Genomic DNA, 18,854 nt, shown 5'->3' on the forward strand with positions numbered 1-18,854 from the left:
CAGGACATCACAGCTAAATGGAACACGATCGTGTAAGGTGTGCTTATCTTAAGCCGATGATCTTCAATGACCCACTAATTCTCCACTCAAGGTGGATGCCATACATGAAAAAAATATCAGGTTGGCAGAGTGGTCACGCCATTGGGCGCTTGAGCGAAGCCCTTAATGCCAATTGCTACAGGGACTGGCTGACCGTGCTGTCTCCTCTACACCAGCTTCATGAGGTGGCCTTCTGGGATGCTTGTCCAGCTGTCCTGATGGAGGTCCCATATATATACTGAGCACTGATTGGCCGCTTTTCCTTCATTCTCTGGTCAAACTCCTCCAAAACCATCTCTGCTATATTTAGGTCAGGTGACCAGGTCATATCATGTGACACTATCACTCTCCTTCGCAGGCTCCTTGGCGTATGCAAATTTTTGACTGGTACTGCACATTTATTTTTTAGTCTGTTTGCCAGCCTGCTTTGCTTCATTTTCAATCCACATTTCTTAGCATGAAACTATATGAAAACATTACATAAAACTGATTAACACACAAAAATAATTAACAAATGCAACACATTTGGATTGACTAGTTCTGGCTGTTTTTGTCAGTACAAAATACTGTGATCTGTCATCTTGTGCTAAAATCGATGATTGTGCCATCTTTGGCCCAAAACCTCTTTCCCATTAGTGATCTGACATCTGGCAGAGATACTCTCAGCTGAAATTGGTCCATATAAGCAGGGATTGACATAACTGGTACGCAAGTACGCATTCACCTTTAAAAAGCGATACGTGTGGTTGTACAATCGATTGTTGTAACAGCATGAATGCGTACGTATTTTATGTGCATGTGTGCCGATATGACAAGTAATTATCACGCATTTTAACCTCTATACCACAAATGAAGTACGAATTAGCATATAAAGGTTAAAATGCTTGATAATTTCTTGTCATATGGGCAAAAATGCCCATAAAATATGTACGTATTCACGCTGTTACAACAATCGATTGCTGCATGTATTACTTTTAAAGGTGAATGCGTACTTGCGTACCAGTTATGTCAGTCCCTGCATATAAGGAAAGCATGCTGTCAGTCAGAATCATAAGCCAAATAAGGATTGGGTATGGCCTAAACCATTATGACCATACCAGAACAAAGCCAGATGTGCCAGATCCAGGTCAAAGTCGGCCCACATGTGCTTGCTATGTGGGATATAGTGCAAAACAGACACATTGCAAAGGCAATACACATTTTATCTTCGTGTACTCAATGCATTAAATGCTGTGAGTCACTGAACAGGAAAACCACAGATGTATGTGTTATGAATATAGAAACAGACGAGGCAAAATGGTGTTTCTTCTGCAGACTATGTTTAATATGCATTAAGTTTAGTATGCTTGCATTACGTATATTGTTGCTCTTCAAAGTTGAAACAGATTATATTAAAAAAGGCATTTTTATGTTCATAGTAGCCAAGTACTAGAGCAAATGTTACAGCAGCCAAAAATCTAATTTATTACCAGGAATGATCAGAAATTCATATTAAACAAACATAAGTTACATTAGGTATCGGCTGGTAAGTGGATTGACTAGAGGACAGTGTGAAAACTAGACACTTCTGATTCAATTTATCATTTCTCTGTCCGCAATGCCACATCTAATCCCTACTCCCCCACACCTTCAATCTCTAGCACCCTGCACACTATCCCCACCTCTTTATTAAATCTTTATTAAAAGCTTTATTAAACCTTGTGTGACTTTGCTCATCTCAATGTAATCAGGTTTTCCAGATCTGCATCTGCGGCTGTCCTTTCATGTGCCACCACACTGGCTTAGTGAGACTGCTTCAGTTTTGGTACAATTTGTCTCAAAATGAAATAGGACCCAGATGGATCCCTCTTTAAAAAAAATCGGTCAAGTCTCACGACCACTTTCGGTACGATGAAACTCCTCCATGGGGGGGTGAAGACGAAAGAATATTTTTGAAAAACACCCATCAAATACTTTTAGAGTTACTGTGCTCACAATATTGTGTCTTCTGCAGCCTCCATTTCCTTCCTTTGCTACCATCTAGCGCTGCTGTTTCAATTTTGCGGAAATTTGTCTCAAAATTAAATCAGGTATAAATTTTCATCATTGAAATGTATTTTTGAAGCAAATATCAGATCCATCAAATACTTTTTGACTCATCGCATTCACAGTGTCAAATGTCATCTGCAGTCCCCCTTCCCTTTGTTACCACTAAGTGGTGCTGCTTTAATTTAGCTTTTTTCTATCCAGGGAAATACAATTTAAATCAATATTTCAATGGTTCAACCAAAAATATAGGTTAATGTTGCACTCAATTTTCTTACAGGTACCTACTAAGAAACACACTGAATAAGGTGCCACGATAATGCTTTATAAATGATGTCACACATCCGACAAACTGCCATGGAAGAAGAAGTGATGTCCCCACTCATCAGGTCGGGGGGGGGGGGGGGGGCAATAATGAGATCTGAAAATGCACAAGATAATTACTTGCAATTCTTTGTGTCCTTATATGGTAATATCTAAGCTGGACCAATGTTCAATTTTGACCTGCCACTACCTAATTTAATAGGAAACAGGAATAGGAATAAAGCTTATATGAAACAGATACACACTCATGATTGCTTTACTTTATATGCAAATATTTTGTTTGCCCCAAATGCTTCTCCAGTCACGCACACAAACATTGTCTGCTTGCCGCTTAAGACAATCCTGTATCCCTCCATGTGTTTGACTGTCCCTCCAACACCTTTAAAGAGAGCTGGAAAACCTGAGAGGAAACACAGAGAATTATGAACGTGGGAAAACTACAGCTTATGATGATTTGTCAGGTTTTCCTGAAATTACCAAACACGCTCAATCACAGGTAAACATTCCCAATTAGCAACTGATTTGGGCCAGATCTGCCTGGAAGGAGAGTCTGCAGCAGAATCTGTCCAGAGTTCTAAATGATTACAGCTGGTCTGTATACACTCTGTAGATCCAGTGAGCATTCACCTGACCATATACGTATGATCAGTCACTTACCAGGTGCGCAGTTGATGCGCTAAGAATCTGAAGTGCGATCACCCCACATAGCGAGATGAATCTGAACCAGATCTGGGCCAAATGGTGTTCAGAAATGAGTCAGAAATCTGTAAACCAGATCTGGCCTGTAGCTGTACTGGAGTTCAGATCAGCTGCAAATGAAGGGTAGGGAGTGGCTTGGTGGGTTAAGTGTCTGTATCTGTAATCAGAAGGTTGCCGGTTCAAGCCTAAGCAGAATGTTTTATGGAGCTATGGCGAGCCAGATGGGGTTGGGGAAGAGGAGCATTTCAATGTACCAGTTCTTGTGCAAATAAAGCATGTTTTTTGTTAAATGTCGCTTATTTTTTCCAGACTGACTAGTTCTGCTCCAGCATCCTGCTGTGGTCTATGTGACTGGTGAGAGGCTCAGTGGGCTAAGCGTCTGTGCTTGTGTGTTGGAGGTTGCTGGTTTGAGCCCTGGCCCTGGTGGGACTGTTACATGTCTGTGGGTCCTTGAGCAAGGCCTTTAACCCCCAGCTCTAGCGGTGCTGGCTGACACTGTGCTCTGCTATGGAGCAGGTAAAGAGAGTTGTGCCAGTGTAACTGTACTTATGCTAATTAAAGTGTGATGCTCCAGTATCCTAGGTCAGGATACTGGAGCAGAACTTAAGCACAGCTACACTAGAATATTTCCTTTTTAATCTCACAACCAGCAGCATCCCCAGAACTGGGGGTTAAAGGCCTTACTCAAGGGTCCACGGACACATAACTGTTCCATCAGGGCCGGGGCTCAAACCAGCAACCTCTGGCTCACGAGCACAGAGGCTTTGCTCACTGAGCCACTCACCAGCCACATGTGATAAGGGAGGATCCCAGAACAAAGCTGGTCTGCAGTCAGTTTGGAAAAAAGAAAAAGAGTCAGGACCACATTTAACAAACAAATGTGTTACTTGCAAAAGCACCTTAGAACACAGCTTCTCACCAGCCCTACCTTACTCTCCACAGCTTGGAGATCACAGTGCAGGGTCAGCTAATGTACAGTGCTGTCTGCTGAGACCAGGGCTTGAACCAGTAACCTTGGAATCACTGGCACAGACACTTAGGCCACTGAGCCACTCATTGCCCCCATTAGGATTACGTCACAATTTTACTTTTACTCTGGTGTCCGATTTGGTAACATTCAATGTGCATCTGGCCCATATATGGTCCTTATCTGTTTCAAACCCAGAAAGTGGATTCGGACCAGTATTGATCCGTTGTGCAAAAAGACTCCAGGCTAGATACAGTTTATGGATCTGTGGCAGTGCCTGAACATTTGGCCTGGATCCGGTTCAGACTCATCTTGCTATGTGGGTATATTTCTCACCATTTCACACACAGCACAATGGTAGCGGCCAGGAATCCTAAAGCCCCCAAGCCGAACACCACCGGTCCTGTCAAGCGGTAGGAAAAACGGGATATGAGGAGGGAGCAGAATACTGATTCGACAGGTTGCATGAGGATATTCCAGGTCACTATGAATTAATAGCAAACACAACATCAAAGACCCCATAATAGACTCTAGTGTTTTCTATACCAGGTGCTGCCCATTTCTTGGAAGAGATGGGAATATTGTACTTGTACTTGTACTTGTACACAAAAGTGCCCTGGGACCCAGCGATCCCAGTGCCGATACCTGTGTTCACCTGTGCTGATTGGATGGAGGACTGAGGATTCCTCGATCTAATGAAAGTGCTGAAGGCTTCCTATAGGCTCCCTATCACTACAAAACACTACAAAACACTACAAACAGGGTCATAGTGCTACCTACCATTCTGTAAGTAAATAAGAATCTCCTGGCTGTGTTTCTGGGCTCTCCCTGCATTTACGACGCATCTGTATTTCCCAGCGTGGCTCCTGTTGACACTGATTATGTCGTAGAGATCTGAGTGACTGCGGGTCACCACCGGCTGCCCGTCTCGCAGGAAGGTGAAGGACGTCTCGGCTCGGTCCGTATCCTGGTGGCCTGAGCTCTGGTTTTTAATCACGGCTGAGCATTTGAGGCTCAAGGGCTGGCCGGCTTTTACTCTGACTCCCGGAGATGCAGTGAGAGTGACGCTGATAAACACCTCTTAGGGGAAACAAGGAAAGGGGGATTAAGAAAGGAATGCTTAGGAAAATAGAGAGCACCATCATAAAATGGCGGTCTGTCCTTCCAGCTGTTGAAATGAAGACCTGGACATACCTCTGACAGCCAGCCACAGCAGGGGGCTAATTTTTCTGACGTCATTCTTCACGGCCTGCGCTGTACAATAGTAACTTCCAGCGTTAGCCCTCTCAGCTACAAATGTGTGCTGGTCCCCCGCGGACACCGCTTTGGGCCGACCCGAGTCATCTGTGAAGAATATCGTGGCTTGCAGGGACTCCCCAGCTTTCCGTGGGGGGTACCAAACCTCACAGCGAAAGGTCACGTCCTCTCCTTCCGTCACCATTCCTGAAGGCTCCACGCTCAACATGGGCGGCGAAAACAGCTCTGGTGACACAGAGATGTAAATCAACGACCCACTAATTCGTCACTCACTGTCCGACATACGTGAAAAAAAATTGTTACATTGTTTTGGGCTGTACCTGACGTTTACGAAACGAGTTATCCACGATTATGGAGTACTCATAAAAATAGTTTAGTTATATGTCACATTTTTTTCTGCATAACACAAAAGCCAATTTGACCTGGTGGACAAACATTTTGGTGCCACTGTCAAGTGACTGCTTTTAATTTTACCCACTGCAATTGTACCCCTCCCACCCTCCACCCAGCTGGAAAAAAATATCAGTCAGCCACGCCCCCCTGTTTGAGCACCTGCCCCTCGTCCAAATCACTTTGGGGGAAACGTCAAGCAACTGTATATTTTCATGATTTGGAAAAACAATTATACCATAAATAAGTCTGTAAGGCTGTGCAATGCTTTTGCCAAGTGCTGTAGTGAAATGTAAAATGCATTATCTCACTCCCTGGAGTCCGCACCCTTACCGTGCACTTTAAACCGAATGGGCCAGCTGTCCCATCCCATAATGCTGCACCAGTATATCTCTGTGTCTGAGGGCACAGCAGGTCTCAGTGTGAGGGATACCCCAGATGCGGGGATAGTTTCAGTTTGCAGCGTGGAGTCTGCCAGTACTCTGTTTCGGAACCAGCGGATCGCTGAGTCTTTGGAGCGCTGTCCCTCGGCCTTGCAAGTCAAGATCACGGTGTCGCCCTCGTATATCTGGCCTGATGGATCGACTGTCACTACAGGTTTGGAGCTGTCTGGAGAAAAGGGAGACGACACGATTTCCTCAATGTTGGTCCCTCAACTAAAATTCCACCCATTGATTTACATGTAATTAACAGATGCTTTTATCTAAAGCACCACACGATGATGATTAGGGGCAGCTACTACCTGGAGTAATCGGGATTAAAGCCCATCAAGGGCCCAACTGTGAATCACCCTGACAGCCGCAGGATTTGACAACAACCTCCTGATCACATCTTATTTGCATCCTCATAATTCTTTTTTTTATTTATTTTTTTTATTATTATTTTTTATTAAAATTCTTACAAAGTCTATAGCCTGGGTGTCTGAGGCATATGCCACACTCTCCAACAGATCAGCAATAGCATCATCATCATCATCATCATCATCGTAATCAGTGTTTCTTGAGACAAACAAGGCCCCTTCCACTGCCCTTATCCTCACTCTCTGAACTCTCAGCACCAGAATAACTGTTCCTCTCGGTTGCGTGTTATTTTCAGTGTTTGAAATGTGTCAGAGATCTTTGGTGGCCAGTGGCCAGTCCATCCATGACGTGAAAGTACAGGTTTGCATGAATGTAAGGCCTTATTCACAACCTTTCAGTGAGAGCTATTTGTGCAAAAAAATAATAAGTTGCATGTTGCACCTAATACAACATTATATTTGGGAGGGAAGTGGTGGCAGTAAATGTTGTCGGGGGGGGGGGGTCGGCTTCACTGAATCTTGTGAAACAGTCATTTTAAGGGAAACCCCATCAGATGCATTTTTTTTCTCTCTTATGATGTTTCTCTGTGAACTTCGTTCAAACCCTGGTTATCGCTAAATCTTCCCAACATTAATTTAAAATTGCCTATGTATCTGATCTGTTTTGTTTATTTTACTGCATTATTTTAAGTCATTACATTCGTTTTATATGTTATTATGGTTTATTTACATTACAGTACATGTTAGCAATAGAATGAAAAAATTCATGTCTGACACTTTAAAGTATCACTGGGCAGCTCTACTGTACACAGACATACAAACCAATGAGTTCATTAACTGTTAAATAATTATGCAACTGCCATTTTAAATTCTTTATATTATGAAAAATGTCCTTAGTGGACTGTTATGCAGGTGTTTAGTAATTTAGGGAAATTGTTTGGGGTGTTGGTGTAGAAGTTCCTGCTGTCTGAAAATCCCTTATTGAACACACACACAGAAATGGAAATCTCATCCATCCATTACTCTCCACTGTTGTTCCTGTGGGTAAGTATTATTTACAGTAAAGCTATCGCTGAACGACAACTCATGCCGTGACCACGAGTGAATGACAGGCAGACAGCGAGTTCGGTATTCTCACCTCGAGAAGAGATGGCCACAGCCATAAATCCTGGTCAGGGAGAAGGTAAGAAAATTGTTGAATTTTTAAGTGTTTTTCTCACCTCAAAATCTGCTTCACTCAGTTAAAAAAATATTAGAGCAGGGAAAGGGGTTATAGACATAAGTATCCTGTAGCATGATGTTAACTTGCAATACATCTCTGTATAGCATGTAATGTCAAAACCAAACCAAAGTCCTTCACTGAACACACAATGCCAATCACAAACTGTATTATATAGGTATCACCCATAATAGCACATATTCACTCTATCTAGCCTTAACAGATGATCATTCCACTTCTTCAAACATTTCAGTCTGAGGTTACAGGCAGATGGTTGGAGATCCTTGGTTTTTACTGCTGGTGACATTTCCACATTACAAGCTCACAAACATCTCAAAAACTCCATATTAATATAACTATCACCCCCCCCAAGACTATCCTCCATCTTGCTTTTTCCCCATTAAATTTGTCACGACCGTTTTGGCCCTTGACTGCATGCAGAGAGTGATCTTATTTGCTTGCAGTGAATTGTTTTGGTTGAAAGAAAAACAAACATATTACACCTGTGAGGATCATGCATCTAAAATGAAAGCAGGATGAGATGAATGGGTACGGAAAATAGAAATATGAGAAAGCACATATTAAAATTAATTGTATTAACCGTCAAGAGGCTTTTAAGGCGACTCCAGTTACAGGGTATTTAAGAGTTACCACACCAAATAAAAGTCTTACTGTCTGAAACACATAAGCTTGCAAAACCTGATTTAACACCTATGCATGCATTTAAGATCAACTTCTTCAGGTTACATAGGATGACTTACCCAACAGTGAGATTGCTCTGCTGACCGACATCTTAGAAGGAGGGCGTCACCTGTCAGACTTCAAACGAGTTTTGATCGATCTATTTTCGTACTTCCTTTATGGAGAACATCACATGTGCTTGAGACGCCTCTTCATCCTGCGTATTCTGTTCTATTTTATTCACATGGAAAATGAGTATAGGAGGCATTGCTGGAAACCCACAATCAATACAAGAATTTACACGGCTTCTCGTACATGGATAGGTGTCAGTGTTTTAGTGGTTTCAACAGAGAAACGACATTACAATATGTAAGTATGAGCAAAATTTATATATATAGTTTATATATATATAGAGATTTTCCCCCCATAATATAAATGCACTTCATCAAATATCAAGAAATCACACTGAATTTACGGCAGCTCACTCTGTATCAAAAAGCACCTTAAAAACATTCTTTAAATAGTGGTTATATGAATGTAAATATAAGTCCTCAACAGTTCGGCAAGTTTTTTTAATGCTAAAATAAATGGCTATTGATTTTTCCTCCCTGCCCAAATCACATCCATTCTGGAGTGACCATCTTAGAGCACAAAGACCATGATGTCTCACCTGACCTGCCCCCAGCCCTTTGTCTCCCACATCTTCACAATATTTTGTCTCCATTTCGCGGCTCAAGTTCTCCAGCAGGCCTGTGGACACCCAGTCAACAGGAGCAGCGAGCAGGACAGAGGCAGAGGAACGGCGTCAGCAAGAGGGAGGGGAAGACACTTTTGTTGTACATAATACTGAATCATTACAATCAAAATAATGTACAACAAAGCGTCATTTGTTGTAATACACCAATATTACCAGCAGATGCCGCCAACTCTAAGTAAAAGGTTATTCCTCTTTGAAATGAATCTCTGTTATTGGCTTCCTGTAAAACATCATCCCCCATAAAACATGAGATGCTTTAATTCCTTCTCTGGAGTTATATACAGTTGAGTTCAACAGAGTCTCTGTTGTCATAGTAACACACTTCTGTATAACAGAACTCTTTCTCCTTGTTCAGATGAGATCATTCCCTAGACACCATGATATCCTCGTTTCCAGCCTGGAACCATAAGCCAAAGTCAGTCAGCTCTCATTCTGGAGGTTGATCTGAGCTGCCGTCGCAGATATTACCCATCCATCAAAGTAAGATTTACCACTTCTACCGCAGTATCAAAAACCACAGGCCTCAGTCTCCAATTAGGCGTGCGAGACTGAAGGAACAGCAACACATGCTCATGTACCAGCCACTCGGGAGAGATGAGTGTGTATTTATAGCTATCGTAAAGGTGTTGCCGTGCTTTACTCGGCGGTCCAGTTAAACACCAAATTTTCTTTTTGGAATATTAGCAAAGTTGATGTAGCATCACCAGTTCAATATGGAGGGCAGTATACAGGGGGTGTGAACCAGTTTCAGGTAATATACTACTTTACAACTGAAGCTGAATGAACAATCTACTGAATTAACATGGATAGAATCCTTGAAAATGGCAATGGGCCAGAGAATTTGATATCATACATTCCTGATTCTGAATATAAAGTTTAATTTACATCATTAAATATTTCTCAAGACAATTGCAGGCCCAGTTTGTTAAATGGGCACTTCTTTTAAATTGCTGTTTGTTAATCATTAAGGCACCACAATTCGTAAACTGTTAAATCATAAAAAAGGGCTTTTTAATTTCCGTAAGCCATCTATTAGAACGGAAAGTCAGAACTGTTCTGGGAAATGAACTTTCCTGAAAAAAGAATGTCCTTGTGGCTGTGGCTGAAAATCATATAGGATGTTTAATACAAGCCTTCTTCAAAAGACATTACTTAAAATCTCCTATTTGCCGACACTCCATCCCTCTGAACTGATGTCTATCTGCGTTTCTGGGCCTTGACTTGCCTATAAAGGGACCCCCGCCCCTTCCTGTGGCTGTCTTCAACTGTGACAACCCGTGCCGAGGCGTTTCAGCCCAGGGTCGTGGCTCAGGAAGTGCTGAGGTGACCCTGCATCACGCTTTTTTCATGCCCTGAAGAGCACAGGATGCACAGCAGGTCTCAGATGATTTCATGCCTGCAGCCTACAGACCATCTTTCACCTCTGTGGTTAGGTATATCTAGCTGGTGTTTTTTGCATTTTCTGAGGTAAAGCTTGCAATGTATTTCTCCAAAAATAACCATTTTGAGTGCAATTTAGCTGGTAGCTCCCCCATCTTCCAACAAAAAAAACATGCCATCTAAGCCACCCTCTTGTCTTTGATCGGTTCTGCACAGTTGGAAAGGTCAACTATATATCATGTCCATCCATCTTCGGTTATCCTGGTCAGGGTGGTGGGCTATATCACATGTCCAGAATAAATGTCAGAGCACCTGTCTACTGTTTCGCGAAACCCAAATGACAGCGCAGTGCCTTTTAAAACCAGAATTACATAAATATAAGACATTTGTGGAAGCAGCATAAATCCAAACGTGACTATGAAGACATCCTGCGTCTATCCCAGAGGAAGGTGGCAGTAAGCACCTATCCCACAATGCACAGGGGAACCCTGAACATCATATACCAATCTGGCACTGGGCAAGTACATACATGCACACAACACATGCACACACAGGGCCAATTAAGACCCCAGTTTCTTTAAGCTGTAACCCTTTGATTTAAGACTATTTTAATCAGAGAGTCGCTTCATGGCTGGGATCCATTAGAACATCCATCTATTTTCTTTAGCCACTTGTCCTATTCAGGGTAGCGAGGGGTCCAGAGCCTGTCCTGGCGGCTACAGGCGCAAGACAGGAAACAACCCAGGACGGGTGCCAACTCATCACAGGGCACATTCACACACCATTCACACCTATGGGCAATTTGGTAACTTCAAACACACAAACTCCACACACATGGAGTCGTGGTAGAGACTCAAACCAAGGTCCCAGAGGTATGAGGCAACTGTGCCAGATTTAGCCCAGTTAGAACATGGAGCAAGAATAAAATGATAGATCTAAATCTGAATCGGATGGATCTTTAAACCGTAAACGCTCTCCTTCTGCCACATGGTTCTCCACACTGCAATTCCTGCAAGGAAATTATCCATATATATTTCATACCTCTCATTGACTTCAATTCCGATTGAATTTCATAAAATTTCCATTTCAACAATGGATTTATCTGGATAATTAGGAAGTAATTTGCTAACTAGGTATTAGAACAATTTTAAAAGGCGGGAGATCATTTATGGGGAAAAAAGACAAAAGGGAAATAATGCATTTTAATTAAGTCAGACTGCTGAAATATGTTGGACTTTCATGGGAAGCAGTCCACCCTGCTCGCCATCTCTGAATATTTATGAGTCAGAATCCCAGTGTACTGGCTGGTCTCCATACTGGCTGCCATCATCACCAGTGCAAAAATACCCACAAAGACTCAGCAGCCTGTTACTTCAAACCACATCCTCATTCATTATATCTAAGATGAGACGAACACAGAAGAATAGAATATGTCATCTTGAGTTACTAATGATGGTGAGATTAATAGATTATATGGGACAAAAAGCACTCAGAAGTGCGGTCACGTGTATGAACGTATGAAGCGCAAAAGACTGCCGAAGAACAACCATTTAAACTGGCTTTTCCGTTGCATCGCTTTAATGGCCTGTGCTTCGTGCCTTGGTACTCCAGTCTGATGCTGCCAAGCTAATACAAGTTCATGGTGGTTATAGCAGGGCTTTCCAAACATTCAGAATTTGGCAGAGGATAGTAGACAGATCAGATGCCGTATTACGCTCACGTGGGGACAGTATTTTAGAGTAAATAGATGATCTTTACTTGCCCTCTTTACTGGCGGTTGACTTGCGAGCAGCTTTTGAATGTGATACAAAGGAGATCATTACATAGATTTTTCTGGAATAGAAAGACCGCAAGGTCTCCCTCCTCAGCCCTGAGTGTTGGACAAAGGGGTGGGATGATGAGCCATGAGCAAGTTCCATTTAAGGAATGGAAATCTGCATTATAGCGGTTATAACAGGCGAGAAACGGCTTGAACAGAGAGCGAAAGTGGAGTTTGTATGCCGTGTGTTCAGAGTATAACATCAGACAGATGGAAAGAGGAGTAAACTGCAGTAATGGAGGGAAAGAAAAGAGTGTTTGGAAATGTAAAGGAACGTTTAATGCTGACCAAAAGGGTCTCAGCTAGGAGTGGATGAGCATAGGTACTGTTTTGCCCAAAGATTCACCACAATCACTTCCTGCACCTCTTCAGGTTTGAACAAAAGGGACCATGATGCACCTGACAGACACTATGAGAAGCCTCCCGGATTTCAGCCGGGTGCTGGAGGCACCAAGCTGAGCTGCTGCCACTGGTGGGCGCCCTCTGCTGGCCAATAACTGCACTGGCCCGAAGGGATGGGCTACCGGCTGGGGTAGGGGGTTGGGATAGTGTATCAGGCAATTCTCTCCCTTTGGCCCACTGCCACTGCAGCCTAATGAGAGTTCCAGGAAAGCCACTCCCTGTGAACACGGCTCTGGGAAGTCTTCAATAGGTAATCCTGAAGAAATTCCTCAGATGACCATTTGGCCCGGGCCGACCTGCACAGCGGGATGGTGCGATTGGTGCCCGGAGGTCTGTATCCCTGCTCTGCTGAGCGTGGCAGAGAAAACGCATCCTCTCCTGCAATCGCCACCTTTTGCAAGCTAAGACCACTATTGCATCATTCGCATGCTCGGTCCAAGGCGCCGTCCACTGAAAACCTTTTGTAGGGGTACAATGCAAGCTAAATGCCTCACTGAAGGGTTCCTCTGACGGAGCCACTGACAGAGCACCAACCTTCAAGTGTTTTGTCAGATGTCGCATTATTTCCTAACTGCTGCACTACTTAACTGCTGAAAAAAAAGGAGAGAGCGCTACTGGCGCAGAATTTAACAGGAATATTTAAGAACTCCTGGAAGTTAGACTCAGTTGCTCTAAAACATTTGTGTGTTTCTGTGCTGTTTTTCCCAGAATGCCCGGCTTGTCTCCTCTTAGCACGTCTGGCATAGACCTTCACCAAATGCCGATGATTCTGTGCTCCCAAATGACACTTTGCACTTGTGTTCTCAGGTACGGAACATCCACGTGAATATCCAGCTTTATGCCTAAATTTAAATCTATTCATAGCATCACCAAGCAAGAAAACATTCTCATTAAGCTGTGTCTGTATCCCAAATAAGTTCTTCCTGGGGAGATTCAATGGCAGATTCTTGTTCTTAGATTAGCTCTGATCACCTGGGGGGTATTCCATGAAGGAGGATTTCTTGCTTAGCCAGATAACTTCTTGGATTTAAGGTAGTCTGGGCTAAATGGACTTCATTTTCGTTCCCTTATATTTAGCCCAGACTACCTTAAATCCTACAAGTTATCCAGCTAAGCAAGAAATCCTGTTTCGTAGAACAGCCCTCTGGTGTTTTCAATATCGTTATCACCACAATGATAGGATAGCTTGTCATTCATTCATTTTTATAGCAGCACTGAGATAAAAATATCTGAGGCAAAATACCTAGAACTTGAGCAACAGATCCAAGAGCTTAATCTTCAGTTAGACTGGAATTCTGTGAATCAAAACACTATTCAAACCGTTCGAACCGTTCATAAAACACACACAACTTCCCAATAAGAGCGTCAGCAGTACCGATATTCAGATACAACAAAGGAACAACAAAGCTCCACAAAGTGAAAGTGAGTCACAGTTACAAAGCTTTGTGCTTGGAGCTTTGTCTGGTTATCCAGAACTTGCTCCTTAACTAATCCAAAGTGGGTTTTTACTTTTTGTCAATCAAAAGTATTGACAAATCCCTTTTAGATCTGTCTCTGTCGAGGTTGTTAGCAGGCCAAAATGCATTACCATTCAGCGAGACCCAAATTAACTGTGGTCTCCTGGACAAAGTTGTCTTGCTGGAATAAGGTATGTAAAGAGCAGAGCAGACCCTCAAGAACCAATGCTGAGGGGCCCTGCTGGATGATGGCTCTCAAGAACCAATGCTGAGGGGCCCTGCTGGATGATGGCTCTCAAGAACCAATGCTGAGGGGCCCTGCTGGATGATGGCTCTCAAGAACCAATGCTGAGGGCCCCTGCTGGATGATGGCCCTCAAGAACCAGGGCTATGGAGCCCTTTGACGAAACCTCCAGTAAAGGTCAAGCAGGATGTTCAGAACCCCTCAGTAAAAAAGGTTCCATAAGACTGCATAGATGCAGGTATACACATCATACACTGTCTTAGCGGGGAGCAGGAAGCCCCTGTGCACTGGCAGAGCACCCACCCCCCCCCCCCCCCATTTTCATTGGCTCCAAGCGACGTCGATCATAAAACACGGAACATAATTCCCCAAATGCCTGTATATGATGCAGCAACAGTATAGTTTTAGTGGTTCCCAGAAATGCACGAACATAAACGAATCATGACCATAATCATTGTGTAATATAAGAACATATGGTGTGTTTTTATTTTATGCACTTTGTAGAAAGAAGCCAGTGACTGCCTTCATGTTCCCCGACTTTACTGCTGCTTCTCTGTGACCCCTCCATGCCCCTCCCCCGATATTAATCTCGCTCCGCCGTTGGGCTGCAAACTGCATTCGTAGCATTTAAACCACATTTTGTCTCATATTCTAGCTTGACGAGCATCACAGTTGTCGGAATGTCACTGCCAACAATTCTGATCCTCTCGGGATTGTGTAATTTTACTCGAGGCATGAGAGGCTACATAGTTATGGTGGAGGCGGCCACCCAGGCCTGGGGGGACACTGCTGCCTCCTCGGCGGGGGCTGCTTTGGAGTTACTGGGGAATTTGCCCATTTTCAGAGGATCTGAGAGATGTTTCGAAGCGCCTTCATTCCCAACAGACCCAACATGTTCTGGGAATCGATGTAATACAAACTGTACATATAAGTACTTATACATATAAACTGACCACAGAGTGATATACTTGGTGAGAAAATGCCAACAAGATGCCACTTAAAACTTTCAATGGAGCAATAAGCGAATTCAGTCTTAAACGGTACTGTTCAAAAAGACTGCCAAGCCATTAGCTAACTAAACTGTCAATGTTGTAGAAGCCTAAGGTTACGGCTACATCCAGTCAAAACAGCTCATTGAGACATGAAGGCTGGATGCCTGCTCTGAACTCACATACTTCCTGGCCAATCAGCTCTACCTCATGCATGTGAGCATTAGTGTACCTGATTATTGGCTGACGGGTCTGTGTACTGAAATAATACACTGGAGAATCCATCACCAAGCTAGGCTACAGAGGAAAGCATCACAAAGTCAAAAATATGAGAACGAGGCGGGAAACATCCATGCTAAGTGGAAAAGTCGTGGTTAAAAAATGTTGCAACATGGGGGAAAGTCGTCCTCATACCCTACCCAAGCATGTCAATATCAGTCAATCATGGTCTTACCTCAGTTGAACTCACATGATGGATGGGTGTGTGTATAGTTTACGAAGCGAGCTGTTGGGAAACAGGACAAGCGAATCGTGTCAAACTCCAGACTGGAGGGTCACTGAGAGGCAGCGGTTGTAAACCATGTCCCGGGTGCTGAGGGCATGCAGGGTCACTCAGAGCTGCGGTAAAGCCGTGACACGCTGAGGATCTACACGCATTCCTGTCGATTCCTGAGAGGCTTCCCTGACCGTGCTGTTCCAGATCAAGTGATCTCACCAGCTGAATCCACGACACCCAGAGAGTTCCCAATCGTTCCTCCCATGTAACCAGAGGAGGAGACCAAAAGGGAGCATTGGAACAAAAGTTAACTGCCAGATTAGTTGAATGAATTATCAATAAAGATATAAATAAGAATAACAATAAAAAGTAACATCGAATCAAAGAATGATGTATCAACACAGAAATGCTGGAAGCCAATATGGTCTTGCTTACATCGCCACTCTCTCTGTCAAACACTGAAAGCATCCAAATTGCTTTTTTATAAAGGGTGTAAATATTAGCCAAGGGTAAGAATTGTTTAATCCAGATGGAGCGCGGTGTGTGAAATCTACAGGCTCCTCCCACAGCACCAAAAACAGCTGAGGGATTTAGTGACACCCTCGTGCTGTACTCACCAGCATTATTCTGAAACTAAATGCGCAGAAATGGTATAAAAACTTAAAAGCTACTATATCACAATTATTGGCACACTTTTTAAAAGTTAAGAGGCCATACTGTCATTTCCAAAGCAAATAGACTCACCTTTAACTGCCACAAGACACACATTAATCTTAGATATGCTTTAATGTTGAAAAACAGTTCATTCTGATCCACTGTTCCTCAGTGACTTCGGTGAAAACAACCATGGTGCCTGAGACGGAGAAACCAAACATCACGGTTTCAAAGGGCACAAGGCCGTCTCACCAAGCCCTCAGCATCCCAGCCTCCTCAGTGCATGAAAGCGTTTGCTGCTCGCACAAGAGCCAGGAACCAGGTGAGAAGACTGACCAAACAGAAAAGTCTTCAGAATAGGGTGCAAAAGTCTGGAAAGAAAACATCACGCACAACTTCCAATGAGCTTAGAGCTGACCTGGAGCTATGATTACAACTGGTACCATACAACACACATTCAAGCGAGGCCAAGGAGGAAGGCAAACAGAAAGAAATGACTGATCTTTGCCCAACCCCATTTAGATAAACCAAAAATCCTTCTAGGAAAATGTTCTGAATACCGATGAAAGCAAAAAAGAGGTCTTTTGCAATGCAGATCAGTGATTTGCTTACAGCTGACTAAAATAAGCTTCTATGGAAAAGAACACCCCACCTAGAGTTAAATGCTGGGGGGGAGGGGGGGCTGCTTTGCTGCCTCTGCTACTGAAAGCATTGAATGTTAAGGAGACCTTGAAATCAGATTGCCAGGATATTTTAGATCAAAATGAGCGACCCAGTGTCAGAGAACTAGGTGAGAATCAAAGACCATGGGCCCTTCAGCAGGACAATGACCCGAAACAGACACCAAAAAGCACAAAAAATGCATAAACAGGAAACACTGAACCATGCCAGTCACAAGTCCCTTAGAATAACAACAACTGGACGAGGCCCTTGTGACGCTATAGGAGGAAGAGATAGGGAGGCTCCCCGCTTCTGCGGCCGCGGTAATCCACACGCCGTTTTTCTGTTTGACCAGGTTGGCTGTTTGTACTGCTTATCTGCAGATTCCTGGAAAGCTCGTCCCGTAAGGGCACCCGGTAGCGCATGCACACCCGCGCGGGCCCCCTGCACTCGCTCCTCCCCCCCATAAAGACTGGGACGGCATGCTGTGCCCTTTTCCTCACGATTAGGGCCGCATAATGCAGCGTAGGTCCCGCGTTCCGCTGACGCACCAAACACAACTCCATCCTATAATGAGTTACCTATTAGGAAGTGACCCATGCTGTATAACAAGGTAACCGGTGTAAACAGGCCGTTAGCAGAACAGGAGACTGTGAGTCTTGACAATCAAATATTTGTGCGCGGTGTTATGTAATCCCCCCCCCCCCCCCCCCCCCCGACAGCACTGGCCTTTTCCCTGTGAGTGGATTTTAAAAACAGCTTCTTCAACAACTCCACTGAAAGGACACAGCCTTCCTGTCGCATTCACAGGAACAGAGAAATTGAGAGAGCGCAGGAAGCCTTGCAATTCCATAGAAGGTCATAAACGAAAAATTAGCCGCTGTTAGCATTTCACACACTGTTCTGGCACGTCGGCACTCCGCTACTCACCTTCCTCTTTTCGGGCCTCGCAGAGTAGATTGGCCTCGCAGTGAAATTCCTGAGGCCCCAGACACTGCGCACGTATACAAACAAATTCATATCGTCTGATTTCACCTTGAGTAAAGCACGAGCCATTTCACAAAAAGGTCTGGGAATGATGGGCCCCAGCTCTGTGAACCGCCAACGGTTCCTCAGTTTCTGTCAACAGTCACAAGATCAGTTTCTACAGACATGAGAACAGGAAGGATTAGGCATACTGGAACCGACTGCCGTATGCAGGCAGAACCGATTTCAGATATTTGAATTAAAATCTTAAGCATTGTCATCTGTGTGATTATTAATGCGGGTTACACACCAACTCACGTATACAACTGACACAGATTTTGCAAGGTTTGCTGTTCCCGATTTTTATTTTTATGGAATGACAGGTTATATGTAGTCACGTGCGAAATCCGCAACCCCCACCAACAGGGGGCGCTCTTGAGTCTGCCATGAGTTGAAAGCTGCTGCTCAAAGTGATGTAGACAGCAAAAGCCCACAGGGGAGACGCGACTCAGTGAAAAAGAAGGTCATGAGAAATCAAAAGAACGCCCGGCACAGAACGTGATCATGTGACAGGCATGTCCAATGATACCCTCACTGCCGTGACCTTGTTTGGAGAACAAAGACGCCCAG

General features: G+C 43.8%; 1 protein-coding gene across 6 annotated transcripts; it reads right to left on the reverse strand.

Annotated features, from left to right (window-relative positions):
* Positions 1-1,336: 1,336 nt before the first annotated feature.
* On the reverse strand, positions 1,337-18,377 carry LOC111844271 (Fc receptor-like protein 2). 6 transcript variants are annotated; one of them, XR_011989589.1, is made up of 10 exons: positions 15,903-16,649; positions 9,071-9,150; positions 8,481-8,631; positions 7,639-7,668; positions 6,035-6,310; positions 5,249-5,536; positions 4,835-5,134; positions 4,391-4,457; positions 2,698-2,788; positions 1,337-2,485 (listed from the first exon to the last, which is right to left on the reverse strand). XR_011989589.1 is itself a non-coding variant. In XM_023812596.2 (10 exons), the coding sequence occupies exons 4-10, from the start codon at positions 8,509-8,511 to the stop codon at positions 2,770-2,772; spliced, it is 1,011 nt and encodes a 336-aa protein (XP_023668364.2). In that variant the 5' UTR covers positions 8,512-8,631; positions 9,071-9,150; positions 15,903-16,166; positions 16,689-17,150; the 3' UTR covers positions 1,337-2,769. The 6 variants fall into 6 exon arrangements, 5 of the variants coding, with proteins under 5 accessions (XP_023668364.2, XP_023668367.2, XP_023668366.2 ...); XM_023812596.2 differs by adding an exon at positions 16,689-17,150 and having other exon boundaries at positions 1,337-2,788; positions 15,903-16,166; XM_023812599.2 differs by lacking the exon at positions 15,903-16,649 and adding an exon at positions 18,189-18,377 and having other exon boundaries at positions 1,337-2,788.
* Between the last annotated feature and the right edge of the window lie 477 nt (positions 18,378-18,854).

The sequence above is a fragment of the Paramormyrops kingsleyae genome, chromosome 3 (genome assembly GCF_048594095.1).
Source record: "Paramormyrops kingsleyae isolate MSU_618 chromosome 3, PKINGS_0.4, whole genome shotgun sequence".
NCBI lineage: Eukaryota > Metazoa > Chordata > Actinopteri > Osteoglossiformes > Mormyridae > Paramormyrops > Paramormyrops kingsleyae.

What these genes read in the sequence shown, in the direction of transcription:
- LOC111844271 (XM_023812599.2), bottom strand. Translation starts at nt 8,511, where the DNA reads ATGTCGGTCAGCAGAGCAATCTCACTGTTGG. An exon ending in TGTGGCCATCTCTTCTCGAG is followed by an intron (nt 6,311 to 7,638) that starts GTGAGAATACCG and finishes CCTTTTCTCCAG; the next exon opens with ACAGCTCCAAACCTGTAGTG. An exon ending in CATTCGGTTTAAAGTGCACG is followed by an intron (nt 5,537 to 6,034) that starts GTAAGGGTGCGG and finishes CTGTGTCACCAG; the next exon opens with AGCTGTTTTCGCCGCCCATG.